At 48.7% G+C, this 23,702-nt stretch overlaps 1 protein-coding gene across 1 annotated transcript in view; it reads left to right on the top strand.

Annotated features, from left to right (window-relative positions):
- Nucleotides 1–23,702, top strand: part of LOC144754144 (flotillin-1) — a 181,108-nt gene that overhangs the window by 132,571 nt on the left and 24,835 nt on the right. The window contains exons 10-12 of the mRNA XM_078641723.1: nucleotides 9,719–9,764; nucleotides 14,023–14,160; nucleotides 15,410–15,574. Coding sequence (XP_078497849.1) covers nucleotides 9,719–9,764; nucleotides 14,023–14,160; nucleotides 15,410–15,574 — 349 coding nt within the window. The remainder of the gene's footprint in view (nucleotides 1–9,718; nucleotides 9,765–14,022; nucleotides 14,161–15,409; nucleotides 15,575–23,702) is intronic.

Below are 23,702 nucleotides of genomic sequence, written 5' to 3' on the forward strand. Positions count from 1 at the left end.
GAATGGGTCATAAACGACGAAGTACTAGGAGAAGTCTTCGCAAGGTGGGGAACTCCAGACGTAGATCTGTTTGCCACCGCCGAAAACAGCAAATGCCGAGGCTTCGCCTCCAGGTACTACCAGCCAGGGACGCTGGGGAACGCGTTATGGATCAACTGGTCGAACAGCTTTCTGTACGCTTTTCCACCAATTCCCCTGATTCCGGCGGTTCTCATCAAGCTGTCTCAATCCAGGGCGAGAATGATTCTGATTGCCCCGGAATGGCCCAGACAGTGGTGGTTCACGGACCTGCTTCACCGATCTCTCCTTCCTCACATGAAGCTGCCGTGCAGGCCGGACCTTCTCACGAAGTTCGGGGGGCGGATGGTGCACCCCAACCTCTCGTCTTTGAGTTTGGCGGCATGGCTCCTGAAATAGTGCAATATGGCCATCTGAATCTCCCAGAGGATTGTATGGGCATACTGAAGGAGTCTAAGCGACCTTCCACTAGGACTTCCTATGCTTACAAGTGGAAGAGGTTTTGCATCTGGTGCAAGTCTAAGAACTATGACCCTACGTCATGCAAGGAAGATGTCATCCTTCCATATCTGCTTCATCTGGCGCAGTCGGGCCTTAATGTCCATTCCATTAAGGTTCATCTGGCTGCTTTGACTGCCTACAGGAAAGGCCCTTCACAGACTTCCTTTTTCCAGATCCCTGTGATCAAAGATTTTTTGGAAGGCTTGAAGAAAGTGTTCCCTCCTGTCAGGCTTCCTTCGCCTTCATGGGACTTGAATGTGGTGCTGTCCAGATTGATGAAGGAGCCTTTTGAACCCATTCATAAGGCTTCGTTGCAGCACCTGTCCTGGAAGGCGGCGTTCCTCGTGGCCATTACATCGGCCCGCAGGGTGAGTGAGATTCAGGCATTGTGTTGCCAAGAACCTTATACTGTATTTCATAATGCTAAAGTTGTTATGCGTACTCACCCTAAGTTTCTTCCCAAGGTTGTTTCTGATTTTCATATCAATCAGACTATCACTTTGCCTACGTTCTTTCAGAATCCTTCATCTCCGGCGGAAAGGTCTTTACATTCCCTGGATGTGCGGAGGGTGCTGAAGTTTTATCTTGATAAGACTAAAGATATTCGTAGGTCAGACCAATTGTTCGTCAATTATGGCTCAGTCAGGACAGGTCTTGCTACCTCTAAACAGTCCATCTCGAGGTGGATTGTGTCCTGCATACAGTTGTGTTACTACAAAGCTAATAAGACCTTAGGAGGTAAGCCTAAGGCTCATTCCACCAGGGGCAAAGCTGCTACGACAGCTATGCTCCGTAATGTTCCCATTGCAGAGATCTGCAAGGCGGCCACTTGGAAGTCGGTCCATACCTTTGCTAAGCATTACTGCCTGGACACTGATGCCAGGGCAGACGCTCAGGTTGGGCAGGCTTCGCTGCGGAATCTGTTCGCACAGTAGTGGCGTTATTTTATTCTCCACCGCCGCTTGGTGTGGGGATGGGCTTGCCATTCTATTCACTAGATTATGACTATACACAGAGATCCCCTACTACAGAAGGAGTAGTTTCTGTCCTGTAACTCCAGTTCTGTAGTAGGGGTATCTCTGTTATAGTCATAAGCGCCCTCCCGCCTCCCCGGTGGAGTGTTGTTCATGATCATAATGCTACAGGTCTGGCGTTTCCTACGCCCTCGAAAAGAACTGAGGCTAAGTTGGACCTGCTATGCATTCTGGGATACTGAGAGAAGGTTCTGGAAGGTTCTCTTAAAGGCACAGTATCCTAATTAAGCCACATAATGGCAGCCTATGGGGCTTGTCTGTCCAGGTTCTTCTCTCTATCATTCCTGAGGGATTTTGCTGTTAAGCAAGGGAAATCTGTACAGGCTTTGCTGTTTTGTGGATTTTATGGTGGAAATTTCTAGTTGAAGTACTGGACAGTGTAGCCTTTTGGCTGCATTATCTGTCTTTAAATTCTCTCTTAAGTGTCTATGCATTTTCTGCATTTTTTGACACTGTAAGAGATTATTTTTGATTGCTCCGGGGTCCACGCACATGGGCGGGACTATTCACTAGATTATGACTATAACAGAGATACCCCTACTACAGAACTGGAGTTACAGGACAGAAACTACTCCTTCTGGCTTAGGACCAGGCTTGGCTCAACAGCATGAGCCCGTTTACCTCCTCATAGACACTTATGAGCCTTTCACAAAGCCTGTCCATCAAACATCAAGTGAAGAGGAGCTCAGACAGCTGATTTCTGTTTGGACTACTGTACAACACCAAGCCTTTCATCACCACTCCAAAGCAACTTACGGCCCCTTTTCGCACACTGACATGACCAACGCACTTCCAGCTAGCATTTCAGGAGCACTGTTAGCATAACGTGCCACCCAACACAAATGCACCATACAACAGGCAAGATCGACATTTATAGAAGCAGCTGCACCACGCACTGCACCTTCTTTCAAGATTTAAAATCATAGGTAAGCCTGCAAAAGTAGGCCTTCTTATCTTCTACTCTGAGCATGGCACTCTGGGCAGAGGTCAAGCAGGCAAGATGGCCCCATAATAGCAATAAAATAAACCCTGCTTTAAGAGAACCATGGGCAGTTTATTTGCACACATACACTATTACTCTCTCCCTTTTTTTCTCTCCACCTTTCTCTTAGTCTCTCAGTATTGTATACAACACACTTGCATACTCTGGTAATTGGAAGAGAGAGTGCATTCTTGGAATGTAATCAATAATCATCCTTTACCGGCTGTCCTATAAGCAGGAGATCAGGGAAGTGTATACTGCATGCAAATAGCGAGGCCGTCCCAAGGACGTGCATAGAAGGTGCTTTGAACCCACTGTGTCAGGAGTGAAGTGCAGTCGTAAGTAACGCCACATTTCATGTAACTGAACCGGGTGCCGGATATGTTTGCGATGGCAAGAATGTTGAGAGACCGTTTCAGCTACAGAACTGACTGGGAGAAGTGAAGGGAAGAGGGGCGCTGTGATGATAGAGCACATGCTTTTTCTGAGACCTCAGTCGTTGACAGCTCCTCTGACAAAGAGAGTTCAGAAGAATCTCAGTTCCGCATGTGCATATACGAGGTTAAGGGTGACCGTGTGTCCATGTCTCCAGGCTGTAAGCATGTCTGTTAACAGAGATAGTTGAGGGTCAAAGGAGGGGTCGTCTTTGCAGGAACACTTTGATCGGGCTATCACTTAGTGTCCTTGACAGTCTGTCGATCATTTACATGTTGTCCATTATTAATTTACTTATTGTTAATTTAACTTATAGTGCACACAAATTTTCCTGGAAGGCTTATTTCGGCGCAACAACGTTATAAGCAAAGTACAGACTGATCAAGCCTGAAATAACACTGATGTTTTTAGAAGTTCCCTAAAGTTAAAGTAAACTCGTTTGTTCCACAAAAAGGGAGCCAAGTAAGAAAAAGATCTGCCCCCAGAAGGAGATTTGGAGATATGTGGAACTGAAAGCAAGGCTTTCTCACTGGATCTCAACGCTCTGCTAGGACAATAGTAGATGAGCGTAGCTGAAAGATAGCTCGGGCCTTGCCTTGTAAGGACTTGTAACTCAGGCTGCAGTCCTTAAAGATGATTCTTTTGCGAATCGGTAACCAGTGAAGCAAGCACAGCAGAGGGGCAGAGGCTTCCTAGCTGGAAGATTATAAATGAGACGCGCTGCCGTATTTTGAACTACTTGGAATTTGCTTAATCCATCATCATCATCTTGTGATGAACATGATGCCGTACTTCATCCAGGTGTGGACTTGACCGGGTTATGGTGAGCAGGGGACCAGTTCACAGATTAAAGACCAACAGCAGCTTGCGACTTACCGCCCATGCTTTGAGAGGGTGCTGCAATAGTCAATTGACATGGCATATTACACTCTACAATTCATTCCACCAGATGCCATGATGCAAACCATTTCAAGCCCTTGCTGTTGAATGGTGGTCTGTAATCAAACCTGACTGTTGAAGGAATATCAGAAGTTGAGAATGTTATTTATAGACCAACACCATGCAAGGAACAGCCATGACTTAAGGGAACCTGGAGAATTCATCTATCATGACAAGAAGATCTTTACCCAAGCTGATTCGGCTACAGATTACCCGTGGCAGCTGCGACATTGACTCAAGATCAACTAGACAATCCACAGCTCTAGAAAATATGATGGGTTCTAAACTCCTTCTCCAACAGGTTATCTAGAAATAGAAGTCACGTCTTCTGTATGAAGAGTGTCTTGTTAGCTGCCATGTTTTTATAACCTTCTTCATTAGTGAACTCCACAACTCGTTTACTCAAGTCTTTGGAAATATCAAGGCTTTCCTGATAGAGGCTAGTAGTTAGTGGAAACTACAGGATTGAGTCATTTGAGTCACTTGTAGATGTACTACAGCTGGGTGCTGATCAGCTCGGCCTTTGCTCAAATTGTGGGATCCTCTAGAGGTATCAATGAACTCCACTTTGCTCAGGGCCAGAGGGCGAGCATGCCTTGCTACATTTCTGAGTATTGTTGCGCAACTGCAAGTTTCATTTTACCATTTGCAGTAACTGGCCATGCCCAGAGCATCCCCAAAGCATTGTCAAAAGCAAGCACTGAGGTTAGAGCTTCAACCTTGTCAGGGTTGGATGCCTGTGGAGAACAATTGTGCATAAAACTTGAGCAAAAGTTTGCCAATGTCGTTTTTATACTTGTGCATCACAAGGGTGCTGCGTACAGCTTACCAGCGTGCTGTCTTGATCTTCAATCCTTATTTCGTCATGATAGTTCGGGCAGCGTGGAACGCCTCTGATGATTCGCTTAATCACTTCTTGGAAAACCTCTACCGCGGAGGGCACCCCAAAGCAGAGTCATCTGTATGTAAAGGGCCCATGTGTGTGGCAAATGTGTCAATGCAGCGGAGGGAATCTTCCAGCTAATCGCAGACTTTGTCAACTCATGAATCATGTCCTCCATGTGGTGAGGAAGATGCCTCTCTCACTCTATAGCCTGATTTGTGTGGGTCTTCTCCACACATGTGCAGATCTGTTCTTGTGTTTGAGTTGTTTTGGCACTAGAACGATGTGTGAAATCGAAGATTTAGGTGCAAAATGTCTCCATCGCCCGTGTAGATCACCTGGGTCTACCTTTCAAACCACCACTTCTGTGATCTGCAGTTCTCGTCTTGAAATGTGGCCACCTTTATATAAATCACCTCCCTCAGAAGCATTGCTGTTACAGGTTTTAACAATAGAGGAACCTTTCATTCAGGTCCAAAGAGACAGGGCGGCCCTGAAAACCAATCCCAGATTTCCACCAAAAGTCGTCTCACCATTTTACATCATTCTAACCACTCAGATGCCCATCGTCTTCCTTCACCCAGACTCGGCGGCTGGACTGGCTCTACACAAATTAGATATTAAAAGGGTGTTTCTGTGTTCCTGTATTACTGCCAAAGCACTAAGTTATTTCATAAGACAAACAATGCTTTATGGCTTTAATATAAACCTCACATCGAACAAACCATCTTCAAGTCAGGTATTGCAAGATGGATTGTTAAATTAATACAATCCCCAAGGACCTCAAACAAGCCACCCAATCACTGGTGCTATCTAGACTAGACTATGGGAATGCAGTCCTCACTGGTACAGCAAAATCCCACCTAGCTTCCCTCAAAACAACTCTTAATGCAGCAACCAGAATGGTCACCGGAGTTAAGAAATACATTCACATTTCACCCGCACTCAGAGAACTAAAATGGCTCCCAGTAGAAATACGAGCCATCTTCAGAACTGCCTGCCTCACGTACAAAGCCCTGGACACAGGGAAACCCGACTACCTGGCCTCCAAACTCAAGAAGGCCGGTCACACAAGGAACCTCAGGAGCTACAACACCCTACATCCCTATGAAAACACGCAAACAAAAAAACTTGCACGATTCTTCCCCGGAAACGCTACCAAAATCTGGAAATCAATCCAAGTTGATATCTGGACTATCCCTTCCTTTGTATAATTAAAAAAACTCCTAAAAGACTTCTTCCTCAACTGTGCCTTCCCAAACCGATACGGTACAAAAGGGGGTGATGATGGACGGAGCATCTGAACCAATCAAACACTCACACCCAGTCAAAAGATCTGGGTTTGATCCATCACCGTTCTTTAGCCCACTATGCCACCCCAGTTCAGACATGGCTATATGCAAATCAGTCTGACCCTGTGCATCATGGGAACAGTCCAGCCCGAACTGCCAAGCCATGCCTTCCCTGGACCGGAAACAAGCTTCCGAGGACCGGTTTCTGGCATTCCAGCCGTCTTCAGCCAGGCTTGCTTGAATCCAGTGGCAAAGTGAGCAAGGGACTCACGTCTGAGCGCTCCAATACCCTTGGGTCTCGCCAGCGCTATATAAAACTCCTTAATAAAAAATTAAACCCAGACATATGCCAATCAGACCTCGTCCTCCTCCATCAGTTCAGTTCCAAACTCTTTATTTCCACCACCTGGACTTTAAAAGTAAAATTTATCACACTGGTGACATATGTCTAAAATAGCATAAATACATCCAAATAGTACCTAAAAACATATACAAAATTTAAATATATATAATTATGCACACAGACGAGTTTAGCAGCCAAATACTCAGGTTTTCCTGTGTGCAGGGCTTTGTGTGAGGCAGGCAGTTCTGTAGCTGGCTCACAGATTGGGAGCCATTTTAGTTCTCTGAGTGCTGATGAGATGTGATCGTATTTCCTGATTCCAGTGACTATTCTAGCTGCTACGTTGAGAGTAGTTTTGAGGGGGGGCTAGGTGAGATTTTGTTGTAACAATGAAGGTGGCATTCCCATAGTCGAATCTGGATAGCACCAGTGTTTGGGTGGCTTGTTTGAGGTAGTTGGTTGGGATGAATGGTTTTATTTTGTTAAGTAACTTCAGGTTGACGAAGGCACTCTTTGCAGAGCTCTTGATGTGATTGGCCATGTCGAGTTTTGAGTCTAGGGTAATTCCTAATGATTTAACGGAGTGGGTCAGAGTGTGATTGCCGTTAAGAGCATACAAAGCTTTTAGCCATTCTGAGATGTGACGGTTCTCCTCTTTGTTGGAGATGAGGAGTATTTCGGTTTTGTCTTGGTTGAGTTTCAAGTGGTTAAGCGACAGCCAATGTTGGAATTCTTTTAGAGTGACATTTAGTCTGTGGTCATCAATGGAGGAGGTTTCAAGATAGATTTGGGTGTCATCTGCATAGAGGCGGAAGGGGATGTTAGCATTTTTGAGTAGGGTGGTGAGGGGTTCCATGTATATGTTGAACAGTTGAGGTGGGAGCACTGAACCTTGGGGTACGCCCCTGTTCCCAGGGTGAAGGTCAGAGGTAAAGTTTTTTTATTTTTATTCTTTGTGAGCGGCTGTGTAAGAAGGAGGAGAACCAGCGTAGGACCACCTCCTCAGCTCCTACCCTATCTTGTAGAGCCTTGAGTAGAAGTTTTTGATCAACCATATCCAAGGCTGCCAAAAGGTCTAGGAGAATGAGGAGGCAGCATTGGTCGGTATGAAGGGATTTGTGGATGTCGTCTGTGATGTTAAGGATCGCGGCCTTGGTGCTGGAGCCTTTCCTGAAACCCGATTGGTGGGGGTCAAGAAGGTTGATGTTATCCACGTTTTTTCCCTGGATTTTGGATAGGAGAGGGAGATAGGAGACAGGTCTGAAGTTATTCAGTTCCTTGGATTCAAGGCCTGTCTTTTTTTAGTAGTGGTGTGACCTGTCCAACTTTGAGGCATTCAGGTATGATGCCGGTTCTCAGGGAGCTGTTAATGATCTTGCACCAGAATGGGGCTATGGAGAGACTCAGTGTTTTGGTCAGTTTGGTGGGAATCGGGTCAAGGACGCGAGAGGCTGGTTTTGAGGTGGAGATCAGTTTGAGGATCTCGGTTTCCGGGATGGGTTGAAGGACTTCCAAGTTTTTGTGCGGTGCTTGGGCGAGCTATCTACTGTCACTGGAGGCAGGTTTTTGCAGACGAGGTTGACGTTGATGTCCAATGAGAGCTTAATCTTGGTGATTTTATCTTCAAAGAAGTTGGCGAAGTTTTCACACAAGTCTATGGAGGCCTGTAGGGATGATTCCGGGGGTTTGGAAGTTTGTTGTCTGATGATTTTGAACCGTTCATTGTGCCTGTTTTTTGCGTTGTCCAGGGCGGGGCAGATGAAGGTGGATTTTTCGCTGCTGATGTGTTTTTTGTATTTCCTTCGGGCTGCTTTAAGTTGTTCGAGTAGGTTTGAGGTGGGGTTGCTCCTCCATAGTCTTTTTGTAGCTCTTAGTTGTCTTCTTTCATTGTTAATGTCCATGTTGAGCCAAGATCTGGATGGGATGTTCCTGTTTTTTTTGTTTTAAGGGGGCTACTTGATCTAGAATGGATGTCATGTTTGTGTTGTAGTTGGGCGGTGTGTTTTGTTGTGGATAGATCGTCCATGGAGGCAGTGAGAAGAGAGTTCCTTCCCTCTAGGCCAGTCATGTTAATCTGGGTGAAGTTTCTGTTCCCAAGAGAAGTATCATTACTGATCTGCATAAGACAGGCCTCTGTCTAGAGAAGCACAATGGGTGAAAAAATATGGTTTGGAATGCTACCCGAGAGATTGCCAGTGGTTAGACTATTTGCAGCGTCCTCCCATCACCTTTTCTGTGTCTTAGGAAACAACGTAAGTGGCAAAGCGTTCGCCCAGACGTGGAACCTTTGCTCACTGTGCCATATGAGTTATGCTTTACTGACAAGGCTTTAGTAGGCTGGAACCATTGTGGGGTAGCTTGTTGGCCCTTTTAAAGGTTGGAATACTTACAGGCGTTTATCCTATCATCTTTTCGGTGGATTGTGTGTTTAGGCTTGTCAGGCTTCAGATGTGACACCCTTATCTGGAGGAGCCAGAGTATCTCAGTGCACCTTTAGCCGTGTGCGACTTCCGCATTCGTAACACTTGCGCTCAGTGGCAGCGCATGTACCAGTGTGCAGGAGGCTGTGGCTGCAGTGGGTACGGTCTTATGGTAGAGCACTTTGTGGCATGAGTGTCTTGGAGGTGACCGATGAGTGTTGTGTGCACCTTCCTCCCTCCATCACCATGCAGTAACCCTGCTTGAAGTCCAGCAGGGTGGGCAGCCATTGCCGTTTCGAGGGTCCCAGCCAACATGTGTGTTGGCTCATGCTTTTTATGATCTTAGTTCTGCTCATCATGAGCACATGTGGATAGCACAGCCGCTTCTCCTATATATGTCTCTCTCTCACCAGCCATTGAGACAGTCAGTGCATTCCTCTCTAGGACACCCAACTCACCAAGACACTACTTTTCTAGTCCTAGAATTTATTTGACCAAATCAGTGTATGATGTATTGAGCCAGCTGAACTTCAACACCCACATTTGGTTAGACAAAAAGGAAAGCCTTTGACTGGACATGGAGCCATCTGGTCATACTGCACCCCCCTCCCCCCGGCCCCCGCTGCTACTCCCTGAAACAGACTTCATCCCTCTATTTCTCTTTTTCTCTGTGTGCCCCGCCATTTCCCCCCCCCCCCCCCCCCATCCATGTGTTGGCTTTTTAAGTCTCCCTGCACTTGGATATTCTCCAGCTTGCCTCCCTCTACTCTTTCTCTCAAGTCTCTGAACACCTCCCCTGTGCACTTCCTCTGCCTTGTGCTCTCTCTCCTGGAGACTGATGTTCACTTGCCTTCTCTTCTTTCCTCTCCAGACTGCAGATGATCATGCAGGCGGAGGCAGAAGCGGAGTCGGTCAGGGTAAGTTGTCACTTCTTTGGGCCAAGCTTCTAGTTCCACTCATGCTGTGGTCTCCCTGCGGGGCTGCCTGGTTCCTCTGTGAATGGCGCACCTTGTGGATCAAACTGAAATCATCCTTCATGTGTACTCTCTTCTGACCCCTGTCATCCAGTGTGCTGCAGGCACCTTTGACCCCCTGACTCCATGTGTTCTCTCCTGTCCACCTCAGCTCCCTGGTGCTGCATGCTTTTTGCAGACCTCACTGAGCCATGACAAAGTGTGCTCCCTGCCTCCTGATGTCCTGCCTGCTGCACCCTCCCTGCGGACTCTAGTGCCTCCTGGTTCATGTGTGCTACTGCTGGCCTCACTGGCTCCCAGGGTGCTCTGTGCAGCCTTGTATCCCACTGTCTCCAGACTCCCTGCATACTCTGTTCTCTCCTGATTTCATCTGTAGTCCCTGCTGGCCACACCAGTTCCCTGCTTGCTGCATTCTGTCCCGTGCTCGCCTTCCTAACTCCTGGCATCATGTGTTGTCCCTGCTGGCCTCACTGACTCCCAGGGTGCTCTGTGCAGCCTTGTATCCCACTCTCCTCTCACACCCTGCTTTCTGCACCCTCTTTTCAGATTTTAGTGACTCCTGGTTCATGTGTGCTACTTCTGGCCTCACTGACTCCCAGGGTGCTCAGTGCAGCCTGGAATCCCACTGTCCGCAGACTCCCTGCATACTACGTTGTCTCCTGATTTCACTTGTAGTCCCTGCTGGCCACACCAGTTCCCTGCATGCTGCATACAGTCCCGTGCTCTCCTTCCTAACTCCTGGCTCTGTGTATAGTGCTTTCCCTCCATGGATCCCTTTTGGCGCTTGAAATGTTTTCTGGATTCACATGCTGTGCATTATTCCACCATCCAGTGGTTGGGCCGGAAGTGCAAGGTGTTGGTCCTAAGCCCACACTGCTCCCTAAAGTCACCTTTAGATTTGTTTTCTGCCACTGTGTTCAGAGGTTCATCATTTGAGCTGGAATTAAAAACAAATATACAGGTACCCAGCGGATCACAAAAATTCCTCAAAAGAGTAGCGGAGGTCGAAGCTGGATCGAGGTATTAAGGAATATCCTCGGAGGGGGGTATTCGTTGTAGTCTCAGAAAGATCTTTTGTGGCATTAGGGCCCTGGGATTCCTCGGCGCTGCTTGTATTATGCTCCTTCACACTCTGTGAATGCTGTGCCCTCCCTGCTCCTTCACACTTTGTGCATGCTGCGCCCACCATGCTCGCTTCACGCTCTATGCATGCTGTGCCCTTCCTGCTCCTTCACAGTCTGTGCATGCCGCGCCCCTGCTTCTTCACACTCTGTGCATGCTGCGCTCTCCCAGCTCCTTCGCACTCTTTGCATGATTCCGCACACTCCCTCCTCCTTCACACTCTGTGCATGCCGCGCTCTCCCTGCTCCTTCACACTCTGTGCATGCTGCGCCTGCCCTGCTCACTTCACGCTCTATGCATGCTGTGCCCTCCCTGCTCCTTCACACTCTGTGCATGCCGCGCTCCCCCTGCTCCTTCACACTCTATGCATGCTGCGCTCTCCCTGCTCCATCACACTCTGTCCATGCTGTGCTCTCCTTGCTCCTTCACACTCTGTCCATGCTGTGCTCTCCCTGCTCCTCCACACTCTGTGCATGCTGTGCCTTCCATGCTCCTTCACGCTCAGTGCATGCGGCACTCCCCCTGCTCCTTCACATTCTGTGCATGATGTGCCTTCCCTGCTCCTTCACACTCTGTTCATGCTGCGCTCTCCCTGCTCCTTTCAACTCTATGCATGTTGCGCTCTCCTGTCAAACTCTGTGCATGCTGCACTCTCAATGCTCCTTCACACTCTGTGCATGCTGCACTCTCCCTGCCCCTTCACACTCTGTGCATGCCGTGCCCTCTGTTTTCCTTCACACTCTGCGCATGCCGCAAATGTAGCCAAAAAAGCCCAAGGAGAAACAGGCACTGTGGTACTCACCTATACTGTGGGACCTTAAACAAAACTGCAAATGACTAGAGAGAGCCTGGAGAAAAGAATGCAATACCAAAAAAACTGATATACAGTGAGGATTAAAACCTATTAATCAGAAATAAAGAGCGCACAAACTCTTTGAGGAAAAAATTACATCATCCGCGAATGCGCCCATGAAAATATTCCAAATAGCAAAAAAGCTTACAAAGCCCTCACCCGAGCTACCTTTAGACTCTTCTCAGTTACGATGTAACGAACTCGCGGAGTTCTTCTACATAAAAATGCTAGACATATATAATACTTTCCCTCGTGTGTAGACAATTCGGGTCAGGAAGTGGACACCCCAAGGGGTAGCACCCCCAACTGGAGTACCTTCCAACCATGGACCTGCCCACCTTATCACAACTTTTTGCCCAGGTCAAATCCAGCTCCTCTCTTGATCCCGCCCCTCTCTATAAACTCCGCAAGGTAGAGGAAGCTGTACTCCCTGTTTTTCTGGAGGTGCTAAACTCCTCTATATCCAGATGTCAGGTGCCTTTGTCATTGAAACATGCAATGATAAGAGCACCCTTACATTTAAAAAAAAAACACTTCGACCCTGAGTTATGGGGTAACTATCTTCCAGTCTCACTCCTCCCTGGGACCAGCAAAATACTGGAGAAATATGTCCACAAAATTCTCTCAGAATACTTAGAAACCCAGTCCCTACGCCATACTGGGAGGACTTACGTCCTAACCTTGATACGGAAACAGTTCTGTTAGCAGTAATGGAGGAATCAAGGAAAATCCTCGACCAGGGAGGTGCAGTGGCTGTCATCCTACTTGACCTGAGCTCCACATTCGATACTGTTAACTACAGCATCTTATTTGACAGACTTAGAATGGTGGGAGTCTCAGGCAAGGTTTTGGCATGGATCAAGTCTTTCCTGAAGGAGAGAGCATTTCAGGTATTCAAGGGCAACTGCACCGCCAAGCGCGTGCCACTAACGTGTGGAGTCCCTCAGGGCTCGTCATTAAGTCCCACTCTATTTAACATTAATCTAAAATTGCTTGCCGAGCTATTCCTCCCATATGGGATTCAGGTCTTTACCTACGCAGACGACACGCAGCTAGTGGTAGCCTTAAAACACCCGAAGAATATGCCAGTCAATCTAGAATCCTGAATGGAAACAGGCCACGTGGATGGACCAGTCATGTCTTAAGCTCAATGGAGAAAAGACCGAGCTAATGATCTTGGGTAACTATCCCATCGCCACAGCTGGATTGAACTGGCCTAACTGTCTTGGCCCTCCGCCAGCACCCAAAGATCAGATAAAAAATTTGGGAGTCTGGTTGAATAAGTCTCTCAATTTCAACTGCCAAGCAGTCAAGTTAGCTGCCTCCTGTTTTGGTATCATCAGAATGCTGCGAGAAATCTCCCACTTCTCCACATACTAGCTCGAAGAGTGATGGTCCAGGCGTTGGTGCTCTCCCATCTGGACTACGGGAACCCCTCTACCTTGGCACCCCAAAGTCTACAACAAGGAAATTGCATGTTGTGAAAAATGGAGCAGCCAGACTGCTTCATTACACCCCCTACTCGCATTCGGCCAAGTCGACGCTAAAAAAACTACATTGGCTGCCAATCAATGAACGGCTAAGGTTTAAGTCATTATGCATAGCACATAAAACACTCTGAGGGATCGGTCGAAAGATCATTCTCTAATGGCCTTCCATCGCCCCTCAAGATGCTTCCGGTCAGCCAGCTTGTTTTTGGCAGTGGTACTTAAAATTAAGAGAGCTTGCTCAGGGGCTGCACCTTCTCTTACAATACCGCCAGTCTATGGAACACTATCTCCATCCAGCTGCGCCCAACTGCCCACCACCTCTCCGTCCGGAAGTAGCAGAAGGCTTGGCTGTTCCAGAATCTGCCTTAAACCATTCAGCCTTCATTTGTTTGTTGTTGCTACCGCAGGAATGCCTAAGGGTAACCATGCGCTTAACAAATGCTAATTAATAATAATAATAATAATGCCATGCTTTCTCTGCTCTATCACACTGTGTGTGTGCTGTGTCCTCACTGCTACTTAACGATCTGTGCATGCTGCGCTCTCGTGCTCCTTCACGCTCTGTGCATGCCGCGCTCTCCCTGCTGCTTCACGCTCAGTACATGCCGCGCTCTCCCTGCTCCTTCACCCTCTGTGAATGCTGCGCCCTTCCTGCTTCCTTCGGGCTCTGCGCATGCGGCCCGCTCCCTACAGGCTGTTCTTCAGGATGCGCTGACCCTCTTACTTCTCCCTCCAGGTGAAGGGTGAGGCCAAAGCATTTGCCATTGAAGCAAAGGCCCGAGCTGATGCTGAGCAGATGGCGAAGAAAGGAGAGGCCTTCCAGCAGTACCAGGATGTGGCCATGGTGGACATGCTGCTTGAGAAGCTTCCCTTGGTGAGAGGACAAGACGCTGAAGGTGGCGAGCGGGGTGTCCTACAGCTCCCTCGGCTGAGATGTAGCTATACTGATGCGCGGTGATTGCTGGACCAGAATCCTTGCCCAGCACTTACCGCGCACGAGTCTATGCCCAGCACCGACCGTGCACAAGTCCATGCCCAGCATTGACCACGCATGAGTCCATGCCCAGCACTGACCACGCACAAGTCCATGCCCAGCACTTACCGCGCACACGAGTCTATGCCCAGCACCGACCGTGCACAAGTCCATGCCCAGCACTGACCACGCACAAGTCCATGCCCAGCACTGACCACGCACGAGTCCATGCCCAGCACTGAGTGCACACGAGTCCATGCCCAGCACTGAGCGCGCACCAGTCCATGCCCAGCACTGAGCGCGCACAAGTCCATGCCCAGCACTGAGCGCGCACGAGTCCATGCCCAGCACTGACCGCGCACGAGTCCATGCCCAGCACTGACCAAGCACTTCAGTTCTTTCAAACATTTGTAGGTGCATGGGTTAGAATCTGGATGTGTGGGGCATTGGACTCTTCTTCTTTTTGCCAGTTGCAATGAACACCTGATTTTAAATATAAAAAAGTGCATGTCCGCTAGTGAGAATAAAATACTGTAGTTCTATATCTGGCATCCTCTGGTGCCATGCCCATAAAAGCTGCCTTATTATAAATAAAAAAGATGGCTTCGGGGTCTGGTGGCTTAGTGGTGTAATGCGTCCACTGTAGGGTTCTGTGTTTGACCTCATGGTCATAGGTACAAATCCCTGTGGGTCCACTCATCCTTCTGAGTTTGATAAAATGAGTACCATTGAGTTGGATTGCAATAAATATCTTTTATTCAGTGCCGAGATACCCTTCTGGGTGAACATGGGCTTTTCAAATACACGTTATGTTATATGTTTAGAAATCTTTGCATACATTTTGCAGTAGGAGCATAGGGCCCTGACCCGCACAACACCAGGCTCATAATGCCCCGTCAGACTTTCCCACCTCCTACGATGTACATCATACAGAACTCCCTAATATCACTTAACACTGACCTGCTGTGCACCTCTGCGATTCCAGTACAAGTGCCCCCACAGAGCCCTACCAATACTCCTAAATCCTACTCTGCACACCCCTGCGAGTTCAGAGCTGGAACCCTACACCTGCACGGCCTCTGACCTAGCTTCCCGTTTCTCTGTTTGTGCCCGTGTGCTTTGTCTTATTATTCTTCTCTGGTGTTTCCAGATGGCAGAGGAGATCAGTAAACCTTTGACCCAAGTCAAGAAGGTGACGATGGTGTCGAGCGGTAACGGAGAAGTGGGAGCCGCCAAGCTAACTGGAGAAGTCCTAGAGATACTCAACCGGCTGCCAGAAACTGTGGAGAGGCTGACCGGGATCAGCATTAATCAGGTGTGTATCGCTCAATAGTGGCACCCGATCCTAGCAGTGGCTGACCGTCAATCATTTGTGTATGGGCGCAGATCAGCAACAAGCCTGCTCTGCATTGGCAAAGTTCACTCACATTCTTTTTTGACTGGCAGAGTCAGGATGTGCCAGAGACCAGAGTGCAACATGATGCACAGGTAGCACAGAACCATTATCTAATTTGTTCTTAAGTTTGTATGAAAAGTGTATCCTTGAGGAAGTAGAATCCATGTCAATTGAGGCCTGACTAAAGAGAATGTAAAAGTGAACTAACTGTCAGGATGTATGGGGTAAAGAAGACAGAACGTGGATCAACAGTAAACCAGATGGAGGTAGGAGGAACTAATGATAGAATCATAGCAGGGTTTGCCACAACAGGACAACTTGGCAACACAATAGCATTAATAGCACGTAAGTCTGCACAAATCAACATGTAACTTTACCAGCCTTTCTGATAGGCAGGATTGGGGTGTTACAGTTGCTTAGATTGAGTAACGGAATCATTTACTTTACAACAGCAGCATTAATTGGGTGGATTTCTGCGTCTGCCACAGGATGCAGTTGACATTGTGGTAGACGAAGCAGTGTATTCGTTTAGTTCAACCTAATTTTGACAGGATCTGCAGTTAAAATGCAACCCACATAGTGCGTTGGAACTACAAAAGAGGGTGGATCTTGTGCCGTAGTTTTGGGAGATGTATTCATACTCTCATGAACAAATCATCCTGGTAACGCAGCATTCTCATTTTGAATCTTACCATACTAGTAAAGAGTACAACTGTTGCAGTACACAGTACAATTCAGTTTACAAAGGAGCCCCCTCGAAGCAGGTTTGCTGGAGTGTTGGGACTAATGTGGAAGGCGTGTTGTCTGTAAGCAGAGGGCTGAGAACATGTTAGAAATGCAAATGCACCAATCAAATTGCCCAAAAGAGGAACAGCTGGAAACCCAGAGTTTCGTTGAGCGGATCGACTGGCCCTGGAATCAGTAAGGCTGGAAGTGGGCTTTGCGTTAATAACACTTGGGTCATACAGCCCTTTCTCATCTGATGGGACTCAAACGTGCACAGGGCTCCCCCGGGGCTGTACGTAAATGATAGGCAGCTGTTCCGTGGAGGAAGAAGGAAATTAGATTGTTCTGGAGCAGAATTGGGCAACTATGTTCCCAGTTACTAGGTGGAGCCCATTCTCCCCTTCACTGCTCTTCACCCCTGCCCCCTCGCCTGCCTCATGTTCTCTAATATTACAGATATCCACCGCACCTCTACCTCCTACACCCCAGGACTCTGTCTCCCCACTCCCACCTTCTCCTATCCAAACAATTTATCTTGTAAAGTCCACATTTGTCCACATTTGTCATCCCTGCTCATTTGGCTCACCCTGTCACCCCGCTCCCCCAAGAGCCCCCACCCCTGAATATTTGATGAAAAGATTTAACTTGGAATGACATTGTTTCTAGATTCAGCTGATTATTTCTTGCACTCAACCCACTGCACCTTGATAAGTAACAGAAAACAATCATGGAATAGTTGTTGCCATCCAGTTCAAATAGTTCTTAACTGCTCTTGAACCTTTGGTAATATCCCTTGAACAAAAGCATCAATCACTTCTTGAGCTGTTTCTGCAGCATTTCCAGAACCAGAGTGACAAACAAACATCTGTCAAATGATGGGGATTTTCCCCTTTTTAGGTCGAGCGACCTATCTCAATGCGCATGCGCATTGAACGGGAGCGAGATATATAGGGCTTTAAACAGACTTTAACTAACTGGCGATTTGATGCTGTGCCCGTGCGCTTTTAGGTCAATGCGCAAGCGCATTGACCTAAAATGCGCGTGCACAGCATCAAATCGTCAGCCATCTGTTGCCCAGCTTGGTGCCGCTCCACCCCCTGCGGCATCAAAGGCTTTCACGGCCGGCCAGCCGTGCTTTCTGTTTCAGGAGCGCTGCATTGTTTTCACGGCCGGCCTCCGGCCGTGACTCGCATTTCTCCTTCCTTCCAGCGCTGCCTTGTTTTTTTGTGGGAACGGCCTTCATGGTCCCAGGAGATTAAAACACACGTTTAGAATAACTTAGCCGGTACAAATTTAGTGTCATTGGTGTTTCATTCGGGGCATTTCAGCTTAAAAATGCTTGCAGAGACGTACTCTAATACAGTTCATTGGGTTTTTGTCAGTCAAGGCCTCATTAATCTTCCTATGCATTCGGTAAGTCAGCACGTGCCTGTAGACTTGTGATTCTCTGCGCGTGGCTCATGTGTATACCAACGCTGATAGTACGGTGGCACTTGAAAATAAGAAAATTTTTACTTTTTCACTGAATTAAGTGTACTTGATTTATTGTTTCCTACAAAAAAATCACATTATTTTATGATGCAAAGTATGCTTGTCATGGTCAACTGACGCACACATACATGGGCACCTAAACTGCTAACCACAGGAAATGTGCCACTTTGGTGCAGCGTATCACCTTGAGTTTACATTCTGCAGAGTTGATGGAGAACACTGGGCACCTACGTGGTGACATCTCGCGCCAGTAACCTCTCTACGGTTGTCACTGTACATGTCTTCGGCTAAATTAGAAGTCCATAATAAATGAGGGGGCAGAATATTAGGACAGCTGTGTACTTCCTCCCAAGACAACTTATAAACACATCATTTAAATTTGCCTTCACGCATAGAGGTTTCTCCAATCTGGCAAAAGGCCCTGCATAAATAAATAAATACATTACAATGCAACAACCACAGAGCAGTTACGCCCAAGAGATTCCCAGCAATGGACTCCGCCCTCTCAGCACGGAGACATTTGACAGGGATAGGTGCATACCTTAGCTGCCCTCGAACCAAGGACTGGTTAGAAAGGTGCAAATAAAAAAAGGTTGCGAGATTTTTTTAAAAGGCTTTTTGAAAAGTGAAAAATAACTCTCCCCCCTCCCATCTTCCCTCTCTCCTCAACCTCCCCACCCCCCTCTCTTCTCACTCACCCCTCATTCTCTCCCCTTTCTCCCCTCGCCTCTCCCCACTCTCCCCTCCCTCTCTCAAATCCCACTCTCCTCACTCACTCCTCTCTCCCCTCTCCTCACTCACCCCTCTCCTCACTCTCTCCAGGCCTGCATCTCTCCTCCCCTCTCACCACTCTCCCCCTTCACCACCACTCTCCCTTCTCAACACCACTCTCCCCACCACTCTCCCCTCTCACCACCACTCTCCCCTCTCCCCACCACTCTCCCCTCTCACCACCACTCTCCCCTCTCCCCACCACTCTCCCCTCTCCCCACCACTCTCCCCTCTCACCACCACTCTCCCCTCTCACCACCACTCTCCCCTCTCACCACCACTCTCCCCTCACCACCACTCTCCCCTCTCACCACCACTCTCCCCTCTCCCCACCACTCTCCCCTCTCCCCACCACTCTGCCCTCTCCCCACCACTCTCCCCTCTCCCCACCACTCTGCCCTCTCACCACCACTCTGCCCTCTCACCACTCTGCCCTCTCACCACTCTCACCACTCTCCCCTCTCACAACTCTCCTCTCTCCTGTCTCCTCTCTCTCCTCTCTCTCTCCCCCTCTCCCCTCCCCTCTACCATCTCCCATCTCTCTCCACACTCTTCCTTCTCTCTCCTCTACCCTCTCTCCTCTCTCTCCACACTCTCCTCCCTTTCTCCCCTCTTTCCTCACTCTCCCTTCTCTCCCCTCCCCTCTCCCATCTCTCCTCAAGGTACACACGATTGTCAATGAGCACTAACACAGCATCATTTATACCATTTCGGCGTTAGTCAACACCACTAGTTTTTCCCTGTTCCCATCTTCATCTCCCCCATGGTTACTCCTTTCCCAGGTCTATCTCCATTGCTCTGCCTTCCACCTCTCATGCCTCTCTCCCAAACTCATCTTCTCCCTTTCTATGCTCAACTCTCTCCCTTTCTATACTCTCAGACTCCCTCTCCATGCTTCTGTCCCCTGCTGCACTCTCAGGCTCCCTGTCCGTGCATCTCATCCTTGCTTCACTCTTGGGCTCCCTCTCCGTGCTTCTCTTCCTTGCTGCAATCTCTGCTCCCTCTCTGTGCTTCTCTCCCCTGCTGCACTCTCGTGCTCTCTAGAGATGTGGCCTAACGACCAGAGCTGCCATCTAAGTCACGTAAATACAAAACATGTTGCATTCCAAATGCTATAGGTGTCACATTCGCGAAAGTTATAACTATTGGCATTGAAAATGACAAAGCTATCCATTTAGCTATTTTAAAAACCAACACATAAATAAAATATTTGACATTTAAAAGACCAATAGCTCCAACTTTTCTAATGCGAGACCTATTGCATTGCCAATGCTTGTTTCTGTTCACGATGGTTCATTTTGGTTCAATTCTTTTTAGTAGGATAGACTACAGTGAGCACATTCACACAGCATCTCTAGCAGTAATCAAAGCAGCATTGTCCAAAGCAATTTTGTGGCCAGTTGACTTTTGGTGCCGATTGGACTTTCACTTTTCTCTTCCCCAGACACAATAACATGTAACTATTGAGTCACATCAGCCCAGTTAGGGTTATAACTTTGAAAAATCATTTGGTATGCTTCTTTGAATTTCTGTGGGTTTTCTCGTGTTTCGGAACATTAACGATGGTATCTGAAAGATCAGATGTGGACCATGGGATGCGAATGGGGATCTGAACTGCCCCTAACCCGGAGGGGTGAGGGGGGTGGGGGGGGCATTATTACAAAGGTAGAAGGGCACCGGTCTGTATGTGGATAAGGTCATTGGAATCATCGCTCTCCTCATCAGTGGAAGGTGGTGTCCTTCTTTAGACTCCGTGCACACCTTAACGCGTCTCTCGCTCCTCACCATCCTGTCGGTGTCAGACGATCCTGGGTAGTAGTTACAATGTGTGCCTGACTGTCCCGGGCATGCGTTTCAGATTGGTTGGGCAGTGATCTAGACCACTATAAAGGTGCAGAGAGAGTGGAAAATATGGAGTTGTTGTTTCCTCCTCTTGCCTGGCTCTTCCGCTTGTCATTCTGCTGTCAGTCGCACTGACACTTACCTGCACACCATCCGCCAGGCCTTCCACAGGAACTGTACATTGTTCAGGTGCAACCAGTGGAACACCCCATGCATCTCCTGTCAGAATTGAAAATCTCAGTACCCGTGATATGTCCTCCTCCATTTCTTAAAGGATATTATTAGTCAATTGGGCAATTAAGTGTGCAGGAGGTGGTGCAGTAGGGGTACGAGTTTGCATCCAATCCCTCTGAATGCTCATTTGGGATCTCAGTTTCTCTTGGATGTCTTTGAAACTCCACATCTGAGATTCCTGCCAGCTTTTCATGGCTTTCTTCATGGTTTGCCTTTAGGTTCTCTTGGGTTATTCAGATATTGTATATCAAAGGTACCTTCTTCTGGAAGGGACTTTCTCTTAACTTTCTCTTAAGTGACCGTCCTGACTCGTGCAGAAGCGGTCGCTCCCCGGTATCGTAGCGCTTGACTGCTCACTGCTAAATCTAAGCATTCTGTGCATTGCTCACATTGCCTGCATATTGACTTGTGCCAGATTTATTTCGTAGCGCTATACCGCATTGACTACATATTGACTTGTGCCAGATTTATATCGTAGCGCTAGATTGCACTGCTTGTTTAATAATTTTTGCCAGATTGTGCCGGTGCCTCTGCCCATATCATTGCGACTTCCCGGACTGTGCCCCAATCTCGCCTTGTTTCACTTTCGTTTCTGCTGCCACTTTGTTGTTTGTTTGCCTCCCAGCCCGTCCCCCCACCCCGCTCCCGCCTCCCAGCTGCTCCTCCCTCGCTCCGCCCCCTCCACTATCTACATATGTCAGAGCAACAGACGCGCAGCGTCCACGTGCAGCGGATGCGCCCTATGCGCGCCGAAGGCGCGCCAAAGGTAAGCCCGTCTACGCCCGTCCGCGCCTGGACCGCGCCCAGCGCCAGGCCCCCTGTTCCCCGCAAACTCCACTCCACCCGCATAACGTACGACGCCGCAACCCTCTCTGCGCTCAACACAGGACGTCTCCCAAACTGCTACCAAGACACACCCATGGACCCTTCACCTGCCACTCCTGCAAGTTCGACTGCATCAGGACCCACACCAAATCCACAAACTCCAAACAGAACCCTAACAACAACCACCTAAAGTGCATCCTGCTCAACACCCGCTCGGTCCACAGACACGCCATTGAACTTTGGAACCTACTCGACACCACATCGCCGGATGTCGCCTTTCTCACAGAAACCTGGATGAACGCCTCATCAGCGCCCGACATCGCCATAGCCATCCCGGACGGCTACAAGATCATCCGAAAAGACCGCATCAACCAAACAGGAGGAGGCATCGCCATCGTCCATAAGAACACCATCCGTATCACGACCAGTTCCGACGATAACCTCGCAGCTGCCGAACACCTTCACTTCCAGATCCACACCGACCCCAAGTCCACACTCAGAGCACCCTCCTCTACAGGCCACCAGGACCCCGCACACAATTCAGCAAAGACATCACTGACTTCATCAGCCCACACGCCCTCCCCTCCGAGGACTACATTCTACTGGGAGACCTCAACTTCCACCTGGAAAAGAACAACGACAGCAACACCACCACCCTTCTGGATAACCTCGCCAATCTCGGACTCAAACAATTTGTTGACACACCCACCCACTATGCCGGGCACACGCTCGACCCAATCTTCACCTCCAGCAAGCACATCTCCTTCAATCACACCACAGCTCTCCATTGGACGGACCACAGCTGCGTTCACTTCAACTACAAAAAGACTACGACCCACAACCACCCACAACCAATTCCCGGCAGAAACTGGAACAAAATCACCACCGACCAGCTCTTCACATCGCTCCACCAAAACCCTCCTGCCAATTCATCGGACCCAAACCAAGCAGCCACCAACCTCACACAATGGATCACCCACAGTGCTGACGAATTAGCACCCTTGAAAAACAATCAAACCAAGCAAGGTAGCAAAAAAGCCCCCTGGTTCAATGATGACCTTAAGAAATCCAAGAAGATCTGTCGCACCCTCGAGAAAGCCTGGCGAGAAAACCCAAGCACTGACAACCTGGCCACCCTCAAGAACGCCACCCGCAAACACCACCAACTGATCCGATCCACCAAGAAATCCGCATTCAAGGATCGACTCAACAACAACGCCCACAACAGCAAGGAACTATTCAACATCGTCAAAGAGTTTACCAACCCCAACGACATCACTCCCTCCCAAGACCTCTGCGACTCTCTAGCCTCGTTCTTCCACAACAAAATCGCTGACATACATAACAGCTTTGGAGACCAGTCCACCCCACCCACCTCCGAACTAAAACCCCCCTCCAACAACCTTTGCGCCTGGAACACAATCACCACTGAAGACACCATCCGCCTGATGAACACCATCCACTCAGGATCGCCAACCGACCCATGCCCCCACCACATTTTCAACAAAGCTGACTCCATTATCGCAGCCCATCTCCGAGACGTCATCAACTGCTCCCTCAACTCCGCTACCTTCCCGGAAAGCTGGAAACATGCCGAACTCAGCGCCCTCCTGAAGAAACCCACAGCAGACCCTACTGAACTTAAGAACTACCGCCCCATTTCGCTCCTCCCATTCCCTGCAAAAGTCATCAAAAAAGCCGTCAACAATCAGCTCGCCGCCTTCCTCGAATCCAACAAAGCCCTCGACCCTTCACAGTCCGGCTTCAGAGCCAAACACAGCACCGAGACCGCCCTCATCGCAGCAACAGACGACATTCGAACTCTACTGGACAATGGAGAAACAGCTGCCCTCATCCTACTTGACCTCTCCGCAGCCTTCGACACAGTCTGTCATAGCACCCTTATACAACGCCTCAGCAACGTCAGAATACAAGGAAAAGCACTGGACTGGATCATCTCGTTCCTCGCCGGAAGACCGCAGAGAGTCCGCCTCCCCCTTTTAGATCAGAAGCCACCGAAGTCATCTGCGGCGTACCACAAGGATCATCACTGAGTCCCACCCTCTTCAACGTATACATGAGTCCCCTCGCATCCATCGCACGCCAACACAACCTCAACATCATCTTCTACGCAGACGACACCCAGTTGATCCTCTCC

This window comes from Lissotriton helveticus, chromosome 5_1 (genome assembly GCF_964261635.1).
Source record: "Lissotriton helveticus chromosome 5_1, aLisHel1.1, whole genome shotgun sequence".
Lineage (NCBI taxonomy): Eukaryota > Metazoa > Chordata > Amphibia > Caudata > Salamandridae > Lissotriton > Lissotriton helveticus.